Source organism: Callospermophilus lateralis, chromosome 17 (assembly GCF_048772815.1).
Source record: "Callospermophilus lateralis isolate mCalLat2 chromosome 17, mCalLat2.hap1, whole genome shotgun sequence".
Taxonomy (NCBI): domain Eukaryota; kingdom Metazoa; phylum Chordata; class Mammalia; order Rodentia; family Sciuridae; genus Callospermophilus; species Callospermophilus lateralis.
The window spans coordinates 71,592,765-71,614,804 of NC_135321.1; the positions used below are offsets into that span (position 1 = coordinate 71,592,765).

Consider the following 22,040-nt stretch of genomic DNA (forward strand, 5'->3'; position numbering starts at 1 on the left):
TTTGGTTAAATAACTGGATTCTATAGCCTCACTAAACTGACACATAAAACTAACCATCACCAAAGTTATGGTCAACATGAGCATTATTTGTAACTATTTTCTTCATTGAAATAGCTGATCCAGTTGCCCAATGTCTACTTCAAAACCTCCTGAAACTTTAAAGTTATTAATAAGAGCCCTTTTGTTAGTAGGTGTTATTTTTTATACAAAATTTGATATCTTCATCAATGACTCAAACCAATTTAAAGCATCTAGAGATTCAAGACATCAAAGAAACAAGATTAATCCAATTCCAGGTGGGTGTGAAGATTATGAGAGCCTCCTGATCAGTAGACTAATCCATTTGATGGATGTATAATTTGGATTAGTGGGTGATTACTGTAGGCAGGTGGAATATGGCTGGGTCACTGGAGGCATGCCTTTGGGAATGACATATCTTTCCCTGGCTTCTGGCTCTCAATCTCTACTTCCTGGCTACCATGTTCTGCCATGATGTTCTGCCTCACCTCCAGTCCAGAGCAGTGGAATTGACCAACCATGGATTGAGAACCTCTGAAACCATGAGCCAAAATAACCTTCCTTCAAGTTGTTCTTGTCAAATTTTTGGTTACAATGGTGAGAAGCTGACTGACACACTTAGATTTCACATTGCTGCCAGGGAAGACCCTGGGAGCCAGCTTGAGGGTTCACTCTGAGGGATCCTCACAACTCACTGACACTGATATTTTCTTCCTGTTGTAGACTTCACTGTTCAATTTGATTTTTATCAAGAATATAGCCACATGACCTTCTGTTCCTCTACCAGGACACTTTTCCAGGGAATTTAATGGTTTTCTGTAGTCCTAGGAATTGCTATGACGTGTCCCCTGCATTTTAAATCAAGTAGTGCTTAGCATAGTAGTTTAGCATAAAGTGCACAAAAACTATTGTCTGATAATGTTAAGAAATCTCAGGGAAAAAACAGGACATCTTTCAAGTTATTAATTCTAGGCACAGAATGCTTTTCATAAGTACACCTATACACGTGCGCACATACACCCCCCCCCCAAAAAAAAATACTTGGAACTGAAATAAAGATTGTCCTTTTGTCATCTTTTTAAAAACCATTAAAATAGCCTGAGACAGATGACTTCATATATTATATTGTGATCTTTTATATTAGACTTTTTATATTAGACTAATTATTAAATTAGTTTAATAATTGGTCTGAATCATGGGCCTAGAGGTTAGAGCTCAAGCTGTGGAGCTACACAGATACATGAGCTGAATCCCACTTCTGCAGCTGGGAACCCTGGGCCTATAGGCTACTTACTAACTCTGGTAGCACCCACCTCACAGAGAGGTGGATTCTTGTGAAATGTGTAGATCAGTGTGGTGTGTGTGAGTGCTGGCAGTTATTATTGCTGCTTTAAGACCTGCTAAGCTTTCTTGTAATGAGAAGTTTGAAGCAGTGGCTTATTTCTAAGATTCAGGAAAGCCTTTTAACTTTCCTTTTTCTTTTATTTTTTTCTGCTTTCTCCTGGAGACTCCTCCCTGCTTTTCTTGCCTTCCCTTCTCCATCTCTCAGAATCCCCAGCTCTCTTGCCTATATTGCTTCCCTTGGATTCTACAGCACATAGCTCCCCATGTTTTACAGATCTCCTTTCCTGGCCCTCATGTAATTGAATTAACTTCACATTATGTGGCTTGCTTTTTTTCCCTATTAAACTGATTGATAGGCACTCTGGGAAGGAAGCTCTATACTATGTGCAAAGTCTCAGGTCCTACGACATAATGATGAGCCTGTTTTAAAAATTGTTTTTGCACTAAAAGATCTGTATTTGTCAGTTATATGAAAAAGAATAGCAGTTCCATTGATGTGAGATTTTTCTTTGATTTAGTTTTAAGGAATAGAAGAAATTTAAAAATCATTGTTATTAAACTATTGTATAAGGACTGGGAATGTAATTGGGTGGTAGAGTTGTTGCGTAGCATTCATAAAGTCCTAAGTTCAGTCCCCAGTACAATAAGAAAAATAAGAATGAATATAATATGGGGTTACCAGTGTTTACTTGTTGCAAGTTCCTCTTGACTTATTAAAGGAAACTCCAGTTTTGCCCAAAAGTGTTAACAGTTTTTATGGAAAAAATTAAATCTTCAGAAATATATGACTTTATACTTTAATTTTCAGAAGTACCATGATTCTCTCAAACTTAGTTATAAAGTTAATTATGATTTTTTTAAGGGACACAAAATACTATTTTTAGTTTTAAGGCTACTGACCCAAACTATATATATTATCAAATATTCTGCCAGTTGTATATGTTAAGAAAATTTGTGATTGAATTTCTATGATGACTGCTAATTTAAAATTTGTGTATGTTTGCTTTTGGTGAGTTTTATTTGCCATTCTTTATAAACTTTAAAAATGTTTTGGGTAATTTAATTTAATGAGCTTTAGTTGCTGCTTTGTAAAATTAGGGCCTATACTTGTTGGGTTATGGTAGTATGATATGAGTACAGTCAATCTCGTTATTTGTAGATTCCATATTTGAATTCACCTACTCAATAGGTAAGTATTAACCCCAAGATCAATGCTCATAGTGCTTTCATGATCATTTGCAGATGCACTCAGAGCAGGGAAAAGTGTTGAGCTGCTTGATGGGCGTGTTTCCATCAGGTTGATCAAGGCCACATACTGTCCTCGTTTCCCCTGAGAGCTCTGGTTCCACGTGCACTAATACAGTGTTTGTGGTGACTTTATAAAACATAACCATTGTGAGTAATGAGAACTGACTATATTTCACATGAAGACTAGGGCTTTCATGTCAGTCTGGTTTTAATTTTTAAGCATTTTGTTCTTACTTGCAAATTGTACTCTGCAGCTTCAATATTTATGAAGTACATACCCATCAAAGTACAAAATGTCCTGCTCAATCTACAGCTCTAGTAGTGTAGCCAGATGGAATTTAAGGCCAGTTTGGGTAGTAAAGAAATTAACTGACAGCAAAAAATCTTTGATTTTTAGGAAATATGTTTTCCGAAGAAGCAAGTGTTCTATTAAATTGTTACAGCATCTTAATAAAACAGAAGATACCTTTAGTATCTGTTATTGTCATTGAGGATTTGATTTCAGTAATATTTAAAGTAGGTATTAAAATGAAATTTAAATACATAATCTAGGAGGCAATATTTTTTTTCTATCAAACTACATTATTTTAAATATAATTTTAATACTTGGCCTTCTCATATCTGTTATTTAAAAATGGCATACATGGGGCTGGGCACATGGCTCAATGGTAGAGAATGTGCAGGGCTCAAGCACCACAACACACACACACACACACACACACACACACACACACGTAAATTCCCAATGTTAGCAATGTGTGAAATCTGAAATCAAAATTATCCAGAAACTTTTCCTGGGTTCTTTGTACTTCAGAAGTTTTTGTTACTGTTTTGATGGTGTTTGTATTTATTGTTTTCTACTGCCTTCCCCTCTTAAATTTCTTTTCATTTTCTCAGTTCTTCACTGTTACTTGTGAGATTTTGAAGTAACAAAATGTTTTCTAAAATACATGAAACTAATTATCACAAGTCCTAAATTTGAGCCCTTCTTCTGCCATCTTTTAGCTCTTAAAGGAAACATATTTAATCTTCTATTACTCTTGATAGGAGACCACATCAAATGCCCTTGATGTCTATGGTGGCTCAGGAGTCAAGATTCATTTCCTGGGCCATGGGTAAAGTTTACATTTCATAGGAGCCAAAAAAGCTTTTCTCTTCAACTGCACTTTCCATTGAGTTCTCCTCTCACCTCTACTTACTTTATTTTACCCACGTCTGCTCTCCTGGACAATTCGTGTAGGGTTAACTGGTGGCCAAAGAGAGTTTGGAATCTGTTCCTTTTTCTTCCCAGCTATGTGATCTTGGGAACTTCTGTGAGTTGATTTACTCTTAAAAGTTCTGTTCAGTTCACCAACTGGGTTCTATTATAGACCTCAGGGTACAGAGATGAAAAGGAGCCTCCTCATTCTGATACTACTCTGTTTTTAATACAGTAGAAAAGATAGGCAAAAAGTAGAATTGCAGTGAAGTTTTGAAATGACAATATATTATGTGGGGAGATTTGTTTATTATGCTCCTTCTCTTTACCCTATCCCCATGATGTAATGAATACTGCTTCATTAGCTGAGAGACTAGCTAGAGGAAGAGGTGCTTCTTGTTCCTGGTCAGGAAGAATGACTGGCAGCTTACTGGTCCAAGTGTGGGAAGGATAGCAGGCATAGTGGGAGCCTATGCACAAAGGAACATGGTACATTCAGAAAACCACAAACATTATGTATAGCCAAAGCTTAGGATATTATGTCAGTGGTCAGATTTTGGTGAGTCCTATTTATATGTTATGCAAAGCGTTTTGGGTTTTTTTGTTTGAGATAGGTTCACACTAAGTTGCGTAGGCCTCACTAATTTGCTGGGGCTGGCTTTGAACTTGTGATCCTCCTGCCTCACCTGAGTCACTGGAATTACAGGTGTGTGCCACCATCCCTGGCCAGAGAAATTTTTTAAACATATTTTATGAAAATTTAAATGTGTAAAATAAGAAATAATATAAGGAATGCCTGTGTCATCACCTGTTTCATTAATTACCAACATTTTTCTACCCTTTTCCATCACTGATTCTCACCCATTCCCTTATCTGTAGTGTTGATATGAAAAGTGGCTAGCAGTGACTGGTAAATAATGGGCAAGTGGAAGATGTGAGTTTCTTTGCTTCTGTGTATGTTATTTGTCTCAAACTCACTTTCCCTTAGCCTCAGCTCTGAAAAAATTGAGTTGTTCCTTCCTCCTGAAATCACTAGTCAGGGAGAATCTTTACTTTTAAATGACAAAGAATCCACTTTTCTTTTCGATATTTAAGGTATATACACTCATATTTTATCCCTGTAAAGCCCTTTGAGGTATAGGCATGTGTTTGTTGGTATCTTCATCGCACCGATTAATCCTGAGCCGTGCACAGAAGCAGTGTGCCTTATGTATTTATTAAGGTGAATTAAGTTTCTGGCTTCTTCCCGTATGCTCAGTGCATTTTAATCTTAAGACCCAACCATGGATATATGTTTCACATCATCTTTTTCTTTCTTCTAGAAAGCAAGCTTTTTAACTCCTTTTTTCCATTTCTAATAGCATGTTTAGAATGTGAATTTGAATTTAAAAAAAAATTAGTTTGTATTTAATGTTTCAAATTATTCTGTTTGGGGAACTAATGCATCTAGAAAATAAGAATTGCAGATAATTGGGGGAATCACATCCCAAATCTAATCTTTGCTTCTGTTTCTTTCCCAGGGCCTGCTCTCTTTTCTGAGTGCCCCGCTCATAGGCGCTCTGTCCGACGTGTGGGGGAGGAAGCCTTTTCTCCTTGGCACTGTGTTCTTCACCTGTTTCCCTATCCCACTGATGAGGATCAGCCCATGGTGAGTGGTTCAGCTCTTCACTATTGTACCAGTCTGTTTTGAGTCATGTGAGAATAATTGAAGTTAAGCAGCCCTAACCAAAAATTTGAAATTCTCAATGCTCCACACTCAAGATTTTCAACCATTCTGGTGGTTTGTGTACACAAACTTGGTTTCATGTCAAAAATAGTACGTAAAATTACCTTCAGGCTATGTGTATAAAGTATGTATGAAACATGGATGAATTTCCTGTTTAGACTTGGTCTCACCCCCAAGATATTTCATGGTGTTTATGTAAATATTCCAAAAGAAAAAAAAATCTATCTGGTCTCAAGCATTTCTGAAAGGCATACTCAACCTGTACTTTTTATTTTTATTTTTTTAGTTGTCAGTGGACCTTTATTTAATTTATTTTTTTATATGTGGTGCTGAGGATCGAACTCAATGCCTCACATGTTATAGGTAAGAGCTCTACCACTGAGCCACAACCCCAGCCCCTGTACTTAACTTTTGTAGGTAACTTCAAAACCATTTCAAAGCATTTGTACCTGTGCTTTCATTTGTTCTCTTTGGTATTGCCAAAAGCCAGTTTGGGCTATGGACATCCATGCCCATTTTATAAATGAGAAAGGAAAAGGTTTACAGAATTGACTCTCAGATAAATTACTTAGGTAAATAAATAGAAATAAAAGGCAGATATTATTGCCATGGTGTCACTTATAGGAGTGCCATCTGGGATTAGCTAACAACCCCCTTGCATCACCACTGTGGCTCATGGATATTGCAAATATACTGTTTTTGTCAGCTCATGGGTTTGGGGCACACCTGAGCATAGTTTGTATCATAATAGATAGGAGTTATCTTTTTGTGTAGTATGGTAGGACTGATAGTCCATTCTAAATCATAATATGAATTTAAATTTGAGTTCAGTTTTTCCCCTTAAGTGCAATAAATCTAGCAGGTAGCCAAACTCTCTTTATTTACCATAGAGGGGGTGGGAATTTATACATCCTCTGGAGGCCTGAGCGTGGTATTTTGGGCACTATTCATGCTGCTGAGATGCCCTTTCTATGGAAATACAACACTTAAATCTGGAAAATTTCTTTCGATGGAGTGTTTTGTTTGTTGGTATTTTGATATGGTGCTGAGAATCAGAGAATTTGGGGATGAACACTCCACCACTGAGCTACATCCTCAGACTTGTTTTGGTTTTTAATGCAGTTAATAGATTCATAGGGTTTGTTTGTTGCCTTGTGTAAAAATACTTTTATTTGATTTTTGACAGGCATTTCATGTCAACATTTGTTACATTCTAGTAACAAATGGGCCAGGAGTGGTGATGCACACCTGTAATCCTAGCAACTTAGCAAGATCCTGACTAAAAGTTAAAATATAAAAAAAGGGCTGAGGATGTAGCTCAGCGGTAGAGCACCCTGAGTTCAATCTCTAGCACCAAAGAAATAAAAACAAGTAAATTTGTTGGGTTCCAATAATCATTTTATTTTTTACCAAGTGATAAAATTTTATAATCTACTACTGATACTGAATCTTCATGTCCAAGAACATATTGTGCTTTGCCAATTAGTTTGGGCTTTGTTTGTTTGTTTGGTTTTGTTTGTTTGTTTTGTCTTTTGCTAGCTTAAAATTCTTTAAATCTATACATTTGTTGGTAAGTTTTATTCCTGTAAATCTTGCCCTTTCTGTTTTATTCCAGAATGGGCTTTTTTCTTATAATTGCTTGACTTTCTAAGTATATTAATGTCAACTGTAAATAATTTTTTATCTTTTTCCTCTCCGTCATTATACTGCTCCCTGATTTTGCTGACTAATGAATAAGGTTGAAGTGATGATTGTGGGCTGTTCCTCAGAGGTGTGAGGGGAATGTTGCAGTGTTTCACCCTTAGATCAGAGGCTAGCTTTTGTGTTGAAAATTACTCATTCCTATTTTATCCAGCGATTTTCTTTTGTTAAATCAAGGTTGGATATGAAAGTTTATCAAATGGATTTTTAGCAAGAATGGAGATTATTTGCTTTTTCTCCTTATGAGTTATAATAGGATTAATTATATTACTCTGTTTCCTAATATTGAAATATTCCTGTTGCCTGAAATGAACTCTACTTTTTTCCAAGATTCTGTTTGCTAATGTTTTAACTAGGGTTTTGTTTTGTTTTGTTTTGTCTTGTTTTGTTTTGATTGTTTGCTTTTTGGAGTACAGGGGACTCGACCATTGAGCCACTTCCCCAGCCCTATGTTGTATTTTATTTACAGACAGGATCTCCCTGAGTTGCTTAGCTCCTCACTTTTGCTGAGGCTGGCTTTGAACTCTTAATTCTCCTGTCTCAGACTCTCAAGCTGCTGGGATTGCAGGTGGGTGCCACTGTGCCCGGCTTAATTAGGTTTGCATCTGTGCATATAATAGACATTTTTGGTCTTAATTGCATTGATATTTTTGTTATGCTTTTTCCTTTTATGTAGATTTTTTTTAATATTTATTTTCTAGTTTTTGGCAGACACAACATCTTTGTTTTGTATGTGGTGCTGAGGATCGAACCCGGGCCGCACGCATGCCAGGCCAGTGCGCTACCGCTTGAGCCACATCCCCAGCCCCTTATGTAGATTTTTAAAAATCATTTGTCATATATGTCCTTTTCTTAATTAAAGCAAGAAAATTTGAAAGATTTTTATTCTGTTGACTACCTTTGAAACTATATACCTAAAACTGTTAACTTTTACTCAGTACCTTTATTCTTTTTTTCTCTTGTTTTTTCTTTTTTTTAGACCAAATGTATCCCTTTGAGCAATAACAGTGTCTTCCTCCTCATCTTAATTTTTCTGCCTTTAAATATACATTACCTATACATGTGTATTTACTTCTTGGTTTGTAATCTTTACATGATGTCTTTGGTGCTGGTATAAAGCTATACATAAATGCCTCTTCTGGGTAATAAAAATAATCTTTTTATAGGTGGTATTTTGCAATGATTTCTGTGTCTGGAGTCTTCTCAGTCACGTTCTCTGTGATATTTGCCTATGTAGCTGATGTCACTCAGGAGCACGAGCGAAGTACTGCTTATGGATGGGTAAGATAGTGACTTAATTTTTTTAAATTGGAGTGATATTTAACATTCTATTAGAGATTCACTGGGAAGTAAGATTTAAAATACAACTGAGAAGTGGAATTACAGAGGTGTATGAGCCTGAGCGAGTTAATCTATCGTTACTCTGTAGCTGGTTCAGTGTCTTGGGCACTCATTTGATTTATAGTACTGTAGAAAAATAACTATTCATTCAGGCAGCAAATAGTTGTTGAAAAATAACAAAAGTTATAGGGGACTTTGATAATTTGGTTTATTAGACCATCTTTCTGATATTCTCAGACATGATAATGGTATTGTGGTTATGTAGGAGAAGAAAGACCTATTAGAAGATGACCGCTGAAGCATTTTGGGTCAGTGTCACAACTCTGCAAATTACTTTCAAGTAGTTCAGGGGAAAAGAGCATAAGCACATGTGGATGAACCACATGAACATGTGCGGGCCCGTTTTCCGTGCCTGAACCTGTTGGTACATACATGTGAGTGTGCATAGTACCCTTCTTCCAAATTCCTCTAAATGAAAATGTTCAAAACAATAATAAGAATAATGATGATCTGGCTGGATTGTGGAGAATAATAGGTTAGAGAAGAATGAATGTCAGAAACCCAGGTAATTACTCTTTTCTTTAAATCCCACTTCCTGGAATAGACTTAAGTATACCTTCACTGTTGACTAAGTGCATAAGTTCACAAATCAGGGATGGGCATGTAGACAAATGTCCACCCTTCCATAAGACAAAGCAATTTTTACTTTGTCAGCTTTAGATATCAGTAGTTCAAAAACTTTTCTTTCATTCAGCCCCTCCTCCCCGCAACTGCCATCTGCTCGCTCTCCTTCCTACTTGAATTCTTCCCATGCTTGTCTGTCATGCCCTATCCTGAAACAAGGGCATCTACAGAGTGTTGTGAGGACAGAGGAGAAAGCTGACAGGGTGGCCTCAAACAAGGCAGGATATTCAAGGTGGCATGTAGGGTTGGCCCTCAGAATGGTACAGAGTGCCAAGAGCTTGTTCATCACAGTAACATAGCTTTTTTCTGCACCATGGGAAATGCTTGCAGAGACACTCATTTCCCTGCGATTTTATGAGATTTCTGTCCTTTGCTTTCATCAGGAAAACTATTCACAAAGCTATGGGGCTGAGCAGCAATTCTCAAGATTTTTGAGAGAGTGAGTTCTGAAATAGTCACCAGAAATGACTCTGACTTACCTTCTTAGCTTAGCTCATCATTATAAGGTGGCATCACCTAAGATGGCAGTTTAGATTAGTGCCTACTCATGGGGCACTGAGAGAAACCAGTGGGTACACATCCTAGCTGAGTTGGGGCCCTGCTGAAGTATCCCAGCCAGCTCCCATGATTCAGCAAGTAGACTGCTGGATTTATCCCTGGATTTATCCCTTGACCAGTGATTACCTTGACATTTGCTCCTTGCAGCCTACCTGTCTTACAGAGATAGGTGAATTTATTGCAATTTACTTTCAGGATATGTGAGTTCAGTTCTAAAAAGCATTTTGAAATCCACTGAAGGACAATATATAATGTATATGTACCTTCATTACTAAACTTTCTCTAGTAAACCAAGAAAGGATAATTTTTTTCCAGGCCACAGCAGTGAATAGTCCTGTTAATGAGTAAATTAATGCTCACTGGGAGTTTGTTGTGATGAAGTCATTCTTTAGATTTATTCACCAGAGTCCTGTTGAATGTTATGTGAAGAGGCTTTTAGATTTCAAACATCAATAAAAAAACTAAACAAGGAGGCTTCTTTAAATTTTAAAAAAGGCAAAACATTGCAAAAGGTGGTCATTAGTTTTGTGACATCATAGATTTGCTCTCTCTGCACCTCAGGACACTGCAGTGATGCTCCCTTAACCCTGAGGATTCTACCCCAGTGCTCCCACAGAACCTGAAGAGAGTTAAGCATTGCTTTCCTCATTGTTCACATACCACTGCAATTTACAGTGGTAGTCCTAATCTTCTCAAATTAAGTGGAAAGAGCAGGAGCTTTGTTATGTTTTTCAATTGATATATAGTAGGTACTTACTAAACACTGAAGAAAGGAATTCTTGATTCCCAAATTGGAATTAACATCACCACCCCCTCTCCCTGCCTTCTTTTTTTTCCCTTTGTTTTTCTTTCTGTCTCCAGAAATGCTTTGCTTTGACTTTTGGCTTCTATAGTGTTTTGGCTATGATAGAATTTCAGATATGTTGAATTTTAAATTAATCTGGGGGATGAAAGATGATAGAAGAACATCATTGGCTTACCAGGAATCATAATTCTAATAAATACCTTACAGATATGTTTTTGCTACTCAATTTGGTTATAATTTGGAGTCTGCCCAATAAGCTCCTGAGTGTTCACAGTGCGTTCTAAAGTATGGGAGTATAAGAGCACAGTGGGAAGAGACTCATTGTGGCTTCAGATTGTACATGCCATTGACTAGCTCTGTGGTCTGTATTGGACAGTTGATAGGGTTATGAAATCCACAGTTCACTTCTAATCCGAAAGAAAACTTCTCAACACATTTTGCATTCTTTTTTTGTTATAGTTTTTTCTCCTAAGAATATCAGGGTTTTTCTTCACTCTGGGTGCTTATAAAATGGTCACCAAATGGTGAAATAGTGCCAGGTTTTTGAAAGATGAATCAGGCACACTCCCTGAGAAATTTGTAGGTTTTATCATCAGCTCTACAGGGATTATTTTTATACCCTTCTCCATGCATCTCCATTCTCCAGTTAAAGACCAGAGTGAATGTTTTATTTGTGGGGTAAGTTTTTACAATTTTAATTTCTGATATTTTTTACTCCCCATAGCTCTCCAGGATATCTCCAGTTAGTTAACAAACTAATTTATTCACAAGTAAATAAATGTGAATAAATTATTAAACAGAATTACTTTAATTCTTTTTCATTCTTCAAATCTGTATGCAACAGATTCTTTTTTCTTGTTTAAAGCCAGGAGAAAGGATTGGTGCAGGGGTGCACCTGGGGGACCCTGGGTGAGAGAGTGCTTTTTCACAGATGTGCTCCTGCAGCAGGCAGGACTCTGGGTAGGAACATGTTTTCTCTACAGGTGTTCACCTGTGCCACCCTAAGTGACAGTGCACTTTCCCACAGGTCTCAGCCACTTTTGCAGCTAGTCTGGTCAGTAGCCCTGCCATTGGAGCATACCTTTCTGCAAGTTATGGAGACAGCCTCGTTGTGCTAGTGGCCACAGTGGTGGCTCTTCTGGACATCTGTTTCATCTTGGTGGCTGTTCCAGAATCTTTGCCAGAGAAAATGAGACCGGTTTCCTGGGGAGCTCAGATTTCTTGGAAACAAGCAGACCCTTTTGCGGTAAATTAAAATATTCACTTTGTAATATCTGTCTACGGCAAGCAAATAAAATAATATGCATGCAGCCTCGAGGATCCCAGCAGATAGATCTATTGCTTTCTCTAGTAAAAATAGAAAATCTTAAATTACAAAATATGTAGAATTGGTACCTAAGCCAAGCATGTCATACAAAAGAGAAGAAAGGTAAAAATCCAGTTAATCTCTGATGACAGTTTATGAAAGAAGTTTCTTTTTGCATAGTTGTTTTCATTCTTTTTTTTAAAGTAAATTAAGTGAAGGTGGTCGTCTGAGGTGAGTTCACTTTAATTCAAAAAGGATGATGATGCATTTGATCTGACTAAAATAGTTATTTTCTAAATTGTTAATATACATACACTATGACCAGAGGCTGTGAACCTAGATTTTGCTATTAATTTTTTGTGAATTGGAAGGTGGTAAAGGATATACTTCACTAACAATAAAAAAAAAAATGCTGAGAAAAGTATCTTATCTCTTCCCCAATCCCTTTCTAGTTTGAAATTATTCTTGAAAGAAATACATGTGGGGGGAAAAAGAACCAGAGACTTGATTTTTGCTTTTTTGTCCCCCAAGTTTACCTTTTAGGGAAAATACAAATAAAATTGAAATGTATTTCATCAAAGTTTTTTTCTAAAATGCCCACTCAGAGCATAACCTGGTTGACCTTGTCTGTTCTTTTGGGGCCAGAATTTCAGAAAACAAAGAAGGAGTTTGGGGGAGGAAATAGGAGTGACCAGGAAGCCCGTCAGTTAGGCTTCCCACCATTGTCATATGGCGATCAAGTTTGTCACAGAGGCTTCTCTGTAAAGTGGAACTACTGTGGCTTACTTTTCAGGGGAGTTGAGAACTGTACAGTTCACATGTATCAGTGAACTAGTGTCTGTTGTGAAGCAAGGTCTCAACAGACATTGGCTGTTTTTTTTTTTTTTTCTTTAATTGTTTTAAATATATACATATATTTTAGTTGTAGATGGACACGTTACTTTATTTATTTATCTTTATGTGGTGCTGAGGATCAAACCCACTTCCTCACGTGTGCTAGGCAAGCGCTGTACCACTGGGCCACAACCCCAGCCCTCATTGGCTATTTTTACTCTTAATTATATAAAAGTTACAGGATGGTGACCTAGCTGTGCAGCAGCACTTTCCATTCCTTCTGTAACAGTACACCTTTTGGTTCTGTTCAGTTACTGTGTAAATAAAAAGGATTTTTCAACAAAGTTGTATGTTCAAAAGGCTCTTACTGGTCTGAAGCATATGTTTTTTTGTCTAATAGGTTTACAGGTAAATTGAAATCAATATTTTGAAGGCTAGAATGAACTTAGGTGTAATGAAAACCCTATAGTGGATATGATCTTAAGTTATATTATAAATCAAGAGAGAAGGGGCTGGGATTGTGGCTCAGCGGTAGAGCGCTCACCTAGCACGGGCGGGACCCAGGTTCGATCCTCAGCACCACATAAAAATAAAGGCATTGTGTTGTGTCCATCTACACCTAAAAAAGTAATTATTAAAAATAAAAATAAATCAAGAGAGAAAAGTGATTTTCTTCCGTGAATCTATAGAAATACATTTTCAGGGCCTGTTTATAGGATATTTGGGACCTGTTAGGGGTGTGAACCAGTGTTAACAAAGGTGAGCAAGTGCTTTTTAAAAAGCTGCAATCCTGGAAATACATACTTCTAAAATAAGAACTTAAAACTTCCACAGAGAGCTGGTTATAGATTTCGTATTAAGGCTGACTTCCTTTTATAATGCATTGGACTTCATTATCTATCTTAATAGATGAGCTTAGTGAACCCATATTCCAAATGTTGGTGACATCATATCTATTAGCTTTTTATGTTGCTTTCTGCTTATTCCCAGTCATTGAAGAAAGTTGGGAAAGATTCTACTGTCTTCTTAATCTGCATCACCGTGTTTCTTTCGTATCTTCCCGAAGCTGGACAGTATTCAAGTTTTTTTCTCTATCTCAGGCAGGTAAGTAATGGATGTCTAGTGGCATCTGAACGTGAGGAACAGCAAAGATTGGAATCTATCCAAGGATAATTTAGGAAAACTCTAGAGAAGAAAATGTGAACTTGCTTCTAGTTATTAGTGCTGACAGAGAGTTAATTCAATGATGACTTAAAAGGCGGCAAAAAGCCAGGTGCAATATGAATTGTAATGCATTCTGCTGTCATATATAAATTTTTTTTAATAAAGAAGCCAGGTGCAGTGACACATGCCTGTCATCCCAGCTACTCAGTTGAGGCAGGAGGCTCACTTAAGCTCATAACTTTGAGACCAGCCTGGGCAACATAGCAAGATCCTGTATCAAAACAATAATAAAATAAAATCTAGCAAGATATCTACTTTGGAAAAAATCCTTTTGAGAATTATATAGGGAGGATTAGCAGAAATAGAATTTACTGTAATTTTTTAAGTCTTTTATTGAGCAGTTTTAGGTACACAGCCTCTTCCACTATCAACATCCTGGCACCAGAGTGGTCTTTTTGTTAGAATTGATGAACTACATGAACGCATTAGCCTCACTCAGAGTCTGTAGTTTACCTCAGGCTTTACTTCTTGGTGTTGTACATTCTGTGGGTTTATACAAAAGTACAATGACATGTTTCCAGCATTTTAGTGTCAGAGTATTTTCATGCCCTAAAGTTCCTTATGCTCTGCCTATTCATCCTTCCCCTTACCCACAACTCCTGATCTCTTTAACTATCTCCATAGTTTTGCCTTTGCTAGAATATCATAGGGTTGGAATGTACCATTTATAGCCTTTTTAGAGTGACTTCTCTCACTTAGTAATATGCATTTAAGCATCCTTCATGTCTTTTCTTGGCTTGTTATTCATTCTTTTCATAGTTCATTTCAGCAATTGGGTGTTCCATAGTTTATTCATTCACCTACTGAAGGATACCTTGCTTGCTTCCAAATTTCAGCAGTTATGAATTAAGAAGTTAGATACATCCGTATAGCATGATGTTTTAAATTCATGACAGTATCCATGAGCTTTCACCTGGGTCTGATTATAGCCGTCTTGCTGACCCAGCCTCATTGCTTTCTCAGCTGCTGCTCTGGACCTCAAGATGGTTCACAAGCAATAAATGGAATCTATTCTCTCTGCCGATATTTTTCTCTTTAGAAGTATATACCTATTTTACCCTCACCCAGATAGGTGACTGATTAAGATAATTACAACAAACATTACCCTTCCTTGTCTAGCTGTTCTTCTGGTCTCTGGACTTGCATAGACCTGACCTACTTTTCATTTGGTCCTGCCCTATTATTGATTTCATAGGAAAGGTAGAACTGTCCTCCTTCTAAGATAAATTCTCCTAGTTTTTGTAGATACTTTTAAATGAATATTTCCCTTGGTGCTGGGCATTGAACCCAGGGCATTGGGCTTGCTAGGCAAACATTTTTAAGCTGAGCTACAACTCCAGCCCCCAAAGTGAAGTTTGATGAAATCTCATCTGCTGGTTTTCCTGAGAAGAGTGGCAAGATAGTATTTAATATAGAAAACTATGCTTTCATTTATAATTAAATTAAATGTGCACTTAATATAGACAGAAATGTAGGTAAAATAGGAAAACCCAAGGAACAGAGTAAAAAAGAATCAGATCTCTTCATATAGATAATAAACAACTACAATTCTAATCTTCTAGCTCTTTTTCCTGTACTATGTTCATTTCGCCACAACCATCACCAATTATAACAGCAAATCAGAATTATTCCATGTTATTTTATGTTTATGCTTGCTTTTAAGAGTAATTAACACAAACCATTTTCTTACATTTGATAAGGATCTTGTATCCAAAATATATATAGAATTCTTTCATTAATAAAAAGACAACCCAATTGAAAATATAGGTTATTTCTCCAAGAACGATACACAGAAGACCCATTAACACATGAAAAGATGCACTTTATTAGCTGTCAAGGGAATGCAAATCAAAACAAGGTTTCACTTCACATACACTAGAATGGCTATAATAAAAAAGAAGAGGATGTAGAAAAATCAGAACCTTCAGACATCATGGTGGAAACGTAAAATAGTATGGAATGGTGTAGCTGCTGAAAAGAGGAAGAATCTAGCAGTTCGTCACAATGCTCAATGTAGAGTTACCACAGGACCCAGCAGATCTACTCCTAGGTATATATCCATGAGCAATGAAAGCACAGAACTTGTATACAGATCATTATTCACGGTAATCAAAAAATAGAAACAATGCAAATATCCATTAACTAATTGAACAAATTAGCAAATGTGTTCTATCCATATAATAGAATATCATTCAGCAATAAAAAGCAATGAAGTACTGATATGCCCTACAACAACGTGAAAGCACCATATTAAGTGAAAGAAGCAGTCACAAACACCCTAGTGTTACATGATTCCATTTATATAAAATGCCAGAGACAGGAAGCGGGTTAGGGGAGAGGTAGTCTGGGGGAATGGATCTCTTGATGGGTGCTGTGATTTTTCCAGGAGTGGTGAAATCTTTTTAAATTAATCTTGGTGATTTGTTACCCAACTCTATGAATGTACTAAAATCTTTGAATTGTACACTTATAAAAGGTGAATTTTATGCTATTTAAACTATCTCCATAAAGCTATTAAAAATACTCTGTATTTATAAATGTAAGCTGAGAATCCCTAAATAAAGCTAAATTCTCAGGTTCCATTTTTTTTAATTGAATGTAATTAGATGGTAATAGAATACTGTTACTATCAACAGCACTGATTTGGAATTCTAGCCCTAGCACTTTGTAGATGGACACAATACCTTTATATAGTTGTGAGATTGGGAGCAAGATACTTATAAAATGAGAAGAATATATAAAATTATTTTAAAATACTTGTTCTGAATTTTATAGAATTTTAATAATTATGTCCTTTTTAAATTTTAGTGTTTAAAGCTTAAGAATTTTAGGCATTTTAGAGCTAATGTGAAGATCAGAGTGCTTAGAAGTCATTGCCAGCCCGCTTCTGCTGCTTACTCATTAGAAGTGCCATGGGAGCTTCTTAGAACAACTTGTCTCTGGGCCAGACTTTGGAGTCTGATATCATCAGTCTCCAGTGGACTCCAGTATCTAATTGCTCTCCACTTCCTCCCCTTTTCCCCCCACACGATTTTAATATGCAGCCACAATTGATAACCACTGACTCCACTGGTGAGCAGATTTGTATTTGCAATATCAAAAGTCAAGCCATTTTCTTTCATAATTTCTCTGTTGCATATTATTGCTAGATTTGTCAATTTTTAAGTTGGAAGTGGAGAGGAGATATGAAACAAGGTAGCTATATAGTAAGAAATATTATCAAATTACAATTTAAGATGTGCCTGCTTATAATGATTTCTTAGATTTATATATAAAATACTGGTTAAGTAGGTTCAGGTTTCAGCACTGCTCTAATTTGCCATTGATTTTATGAACTTTCCTCAACTATTTTATCCTGTTTTAAAAGAACTTATCTTTGTTACTTAGATATTTTCTTTCATTTCCTTAGGTCATAGGCTTTGGATCTGTTAAAATTGCAGCATTCATTGCTATGGTAGGAATTCTGTCTATCGTAGCTCAGGTGAGTATAATTTCACCCATGCTTTAAAAAAAAAAAAAAGTATTCACAGGAAACACACATACAAGGATAGGGAGAGCCCCTGAATTGCTGCCTCAGTCCCTGTGCTCCTGCTGTGACACACCTTATACAATTAGAGTATAACATCAAATCCAGAAATTTGATGGGGACATGACCCACAAAACTTTCCCTTTTTGACAAGAGTATTGAATTCAGGACTTAAGAAGGAACTTCATACTATTTTAGTAGAATTGTAACTTGCTGGGTCAGTTCTTTTATTTGCCTCTAAAACAATGAAAATTGTAAGTAACTATGATATAATGCTTAGATATTGCAAAATTAACTAGAAAAATGTTTCAGTGTTAATAGTGAAAAGTAAGTAGAAATAAGTAACAATAACTTTTCCAATTCTACTATTCCTAGGACAAAAAAATGAGAGTCAGTGAGTTAGAATATATGCAGTGACTAAAGGAGTTTTCAGCATTTTCCCATCTGTTATAAATACAGGATCACAAGAGGCAGGGAATGCGTTCTCTGCCTTGGTCTACTGTTGTGCTTAGGTGCATTCACTATATCTTTTTTTTTTTTTTTTTTTTTTAGTTGTAGATGGACACAATACCTTTATTTTGTTTATTTAGCTTTTGTTTATGTGGTGTTGGGATCAAACCCAGTGCCTTACAATGTTAGGCAAGCACTCTACCACTGAGCCACAACCCCAGTCCCGAATTCACTATATCTTAAGAGACTGCCCAGAGGCTGTTGCCTTCAAGTGGCCTCCAGACTGAGCAGAGTGCTCTTCTGTAATTCACTTTCCAGGACAATTAAGAAGACTGAGATTATTTCTGCCAAATACTGAAATGGACAAGGCACAACTGTTTTTCTATATTAGCAAATATAAATTATGTTAATTTTTCAAGTTGATCATGATTTTGGTTTGTTTTTTACATTGACCCTTGTTGATCAACCCAGCTATCTTTTATCCTACTCTCCTTTGGACTATCCCAACTAGTTATATAACTGAGGACATATTTGTTAAAATCAAACTTAAAACAGTCCCAACTTCATAAAACTGTTAACTTCCAGCAGAATCCCACATGTTCTGTAAATGTTCAGTAGGGGTTGCTCTACACCTGTAGTTAAGTGGTTGGCATTTGTCCAAAGAGACTAAGGCGTGTCCTTCTCTCAATCATGGCAACTGATAAGAGCTATGGTGACCTTTTGGATGGTGCCAGTAGAGCACCAGGTAGACAAGCTGGCTACTCGGGGAGGAGGCTCAAGGCCTGAAAGCCCAGATCAGTCCTGGAGCCCCTGAAATTCCACCCCTGAAGAGATGCATAGCACTGCCCAGCCTCTGAGATCACAGGTAGGCATTGTACCCTTCCTTAGAGGTCCCAGGTAATCAGTGAGTGGACTTCATTTGGTTCACAAAGCTTGTGTTCAAATTCTGTGTGTTCTCAGGATTGTCTCCTTTCCTTTGCAGACGGTCTTTCTTAGCATTTTGATGAGGTCGTTGGGGAATAAGAATACTGTCCTTCTTGGCTTGGGCTTCCAGATGCTCCAGTTGGCCTGGTATGGTTTTGGAGCTCAGGCCTGGTAAGCTTATACCCTTAGATTCTCCTGAGTTAAGAGACAAATGTGTCTTAGAAGAGCTCCAGCTAGTTGAGTGTAATGAGAAGAAGGAAGAGTTATTTCACTGGTTTGTTGTATGTAACATTTCAAAACATTTAGACTTTTAAGTTGGGCAAGGGTGGAGCTAGATAATTTTATGGTAATTTGTAAAGATTACCTTCACCTCAACAGGCTTTCATTGAATCATTCCTTAATTGAATATGTGTCTCTTTTCTCCCAGCCCTCCAGTAAAGTTCTTAAACATATTTGTCAATTTTTAGGGGCATCACAGTCAAAACAAAAATACAAGATTCACTGCCATAATTAGCTGAGAGAGCTTTGGTAATAATATAACACTTTTAAGTTTGGCGAACACTGACATCTCTTCCAAAGCCATGTGTACCCTAACATTATTACTACTGTATATTAGATTCCCTTGAAAAAGAAGGCCAGAAAAAGCCCTATGAAATAAAAAGCACCAAAAAGATTCCTGAGCTCCATTTTGTTGTATGACATTTCCCTTCGTGCCTGAGTGCCAAATACTGGAGTTCCTGTCTCCATTTTAGACACCAGAGTGGCCCTCACTGTGCCTTACTAAATGGAGGACATGATTTGGAGAAATGGGAAATGCTTCAGTGGTCAGAGGTTAGTTCTGAAAGAGATCAGAATGTCATTTGAAGTACTTGTTCTTTGTGACTTTTTAGGTAAGATTAACTTGGTTGGTTTTTCTTATTCTAATTTTATTTTGGTCCTGTGAACGTTGGTTCAGTAGCTGATTTAGTCCCAACTCTCTCAGTGTTATAAAGACTGTTATCGTGAAGAGTTTTTCTTTTTCAGTAAGCATTATCCCCAAGGAAGTCTAGTCCAGCAGGTCACAAGTACAGTTAGGGCCTCGCTGTGTGCACACTCAGACTTGATATTGACTGGCATGTAAGCCTCTTTGACCAAGAAGAGGACAAAGGTCTGAGGGCATCAGGCTGTGTTTGTTCAGTTGGTGGCACACTGCTCTGTTGAGGATTAGAAGACTGCACAGCTTGAGGGCAGCGTGAGGGTGAACCTTTAAGAAGTGCAAAGAAAAGTGGAATGTCATGGGGAAGCATGATATTAAAAGAAACAAGAGCTTACATTGAGCTTACATCTGCAGGTAGTATTAGGGAAACCAGGGAGAAGCAAAGATTTTTTAAAAAGTAGAATAGGGAAATGAAGCTTTCCTGGAATTTCTCCCCTACCCAGACTGTGAAGTGATGGTATTAACAGTGTGAAATCCATTTTTAAAGAGGAAAAAAATTAATAAAACTGGCAAGAGGAAACAAAAGACCTTTGTACTTTTGCCACTGACTGCATTCGAGCCAGGAGCTCCCTGGTGCCTGAACTCAGCCTATGCTGTCATTTCAGGATGATGTGGGCTGCAGGGACCGTGGCAGCCATGTCCAGCATCACATTCCCGGCAGTCAGCGCTCTCGTCTCTTGGAATGCAGATTCAGATCAGCAAGGTGAGGTTGCGGCTCTTGCTGTTTCCTCCTTCAGCTGAGACCTCCCTACCCGAAGCTCTCCACATAGATATCTGGAGGTGACAGCCCCGTGGTCCCTGTTCCAGGAGCATACCTGTTTCTTTACCAGATACGAAAGTTGTTTTCCTCCCTGCTTTGGTCTTAAATTCATACTTTGAAATCCTGGACTCATCAGTTCAGATTACTAAGAGTTAAAATGGAAAATGTGATGTTCCTTTTTCAGTTTTTACTCCTTTTGTCTGTTTCCGTCAGAATTAACCAGACTGTTCGTATTTCAACGATTGTATATTAAATAATGATGGCTAGTTAGCAATGAAATATTTTACTTCATAACTAAAATTAATTGGAATAGTTCAGAGTTCATGAGCTTAGTTTAGGAAATTGTTCTTTGGAAGGATAAAGAAAAAAATAAATCTGTGGTTCTTGGTGATTGGATACAGAATGAGAGGTAAAGTAAGTAACGAGTACTATGCAGAAGGCAGACTGTTACTCATTTTTCTTGTGTCTCTGCTCCCTTTTCAGGCAGTTTTCCCTTTTCAGGAAATAATCCATTTCCTTCTCCATCTCCTAATGTCTTACCTTACTGTGGTCAAGAAATAGGAAATTTTAGAGGGAAAAAAATTTTTTAAATGCCTAAGAGCTCTATTAAAAATATCAAAAACTGGATTGGAAAAGAAAGTTTATTCACTGCACCTGTTTTTTCATGTCAGAAATTAGCCATCTTCTTCATAACCAGTTTTTTAAATATATTTTTAGATGTTGATGGACCTTTATTTTATTCATTTATTTATATGCAGTGCTGAGAATCAAATCCAGTGCCTCACACATGCTAGACAAGCACTGTACCACTGAGCCACAACCCCAGCCCTTCATAACCATTTTTAAATAGTGTCACTGGAAGACCACAAAATCTGTGTCAACCTTAGCTGTAGTAGTAAGTCAGCTGGCTGTGCATCCTCAGGGAAGTACGGTGTGTGAAGTCATGGGCTTTCTGTGGAGGACTCCTTTTATACAGGGCATGCATTTTGTTAGTTTTTGTTTATGCTTATACTTATCAATACAGATGTTACAAAACTATTGGAATACATTGTATTAGGCTGAATTATATTTGACTATTTTTTACTTCAGAAATACCCATATCATATGGTTCAAGCTAATTTTTCACCTGCCATGTTAGAAAGCAGAGATATCTAAAAATTGGTACTTCTAAAAAATTTCACTTCAGGTCTGTGTGGAGATGGATCTGGAATGCATATGGCAGCCAGGGGGGCTAGTCTCCCTGGTGGTAGAGGGTGTAGAGGGCTATATTTTACTCACATATAGCCAGGACTGTCAGAGGTAAAGAGCAGATTTTTATTGTAAATTCAATAGTAAATGAGTAGAGCAGGAAGATCTCAGTTCATTAGTTTTGTATTTTATTCCTCATTTACGGGCAGGTCTTGTTGATGTGGGGTAT

The 22,040-nt window shown here is 37.2% G+C and overlaps 1 protein-coding gene across 2 annotated transcripts in view; it reads left to right on the plus strand.

Moving 5' to 3' along the window:
- The window catches only part of Slc71a2 (solute carrier family 71 member 2), a 63,870-nt gene that overhangs the window by 38,776 nt on the left and 3,054 nt on the right, over positions 1-22,040 (plus strand). For both annotated transcript variants that reach the window (XM_076837362.2, XM_076837363.2), the window contains exons 4-10: positions 5,329-5,456; positions 8,402-8,516; positions 11,651-11,869; positions 13,754-13,867; positions 17,397-17,468; positions 18,946-19,058; positions 20,469-20,566. In XM_076837362.2, the coding sequence (XP_076693477.1) occupies positions 5,329-5,456; positions 8,402-8,516; positions 11,651-11,869; positions 13,754-13,867; positions 17,397-17,468; positions 18,946-19,058; positions 20,469-20,566 (859 nt within the window). The remainder of the gene's footprint in view (positions 1-5,328; positions 5,457-8,401; positions 8,517-11,650; positions 11,870-13,753; positions 13,868-17,396; positions 17,469-18,945; positions 19,059-20,468; positions 20,567-22,040) is intronic.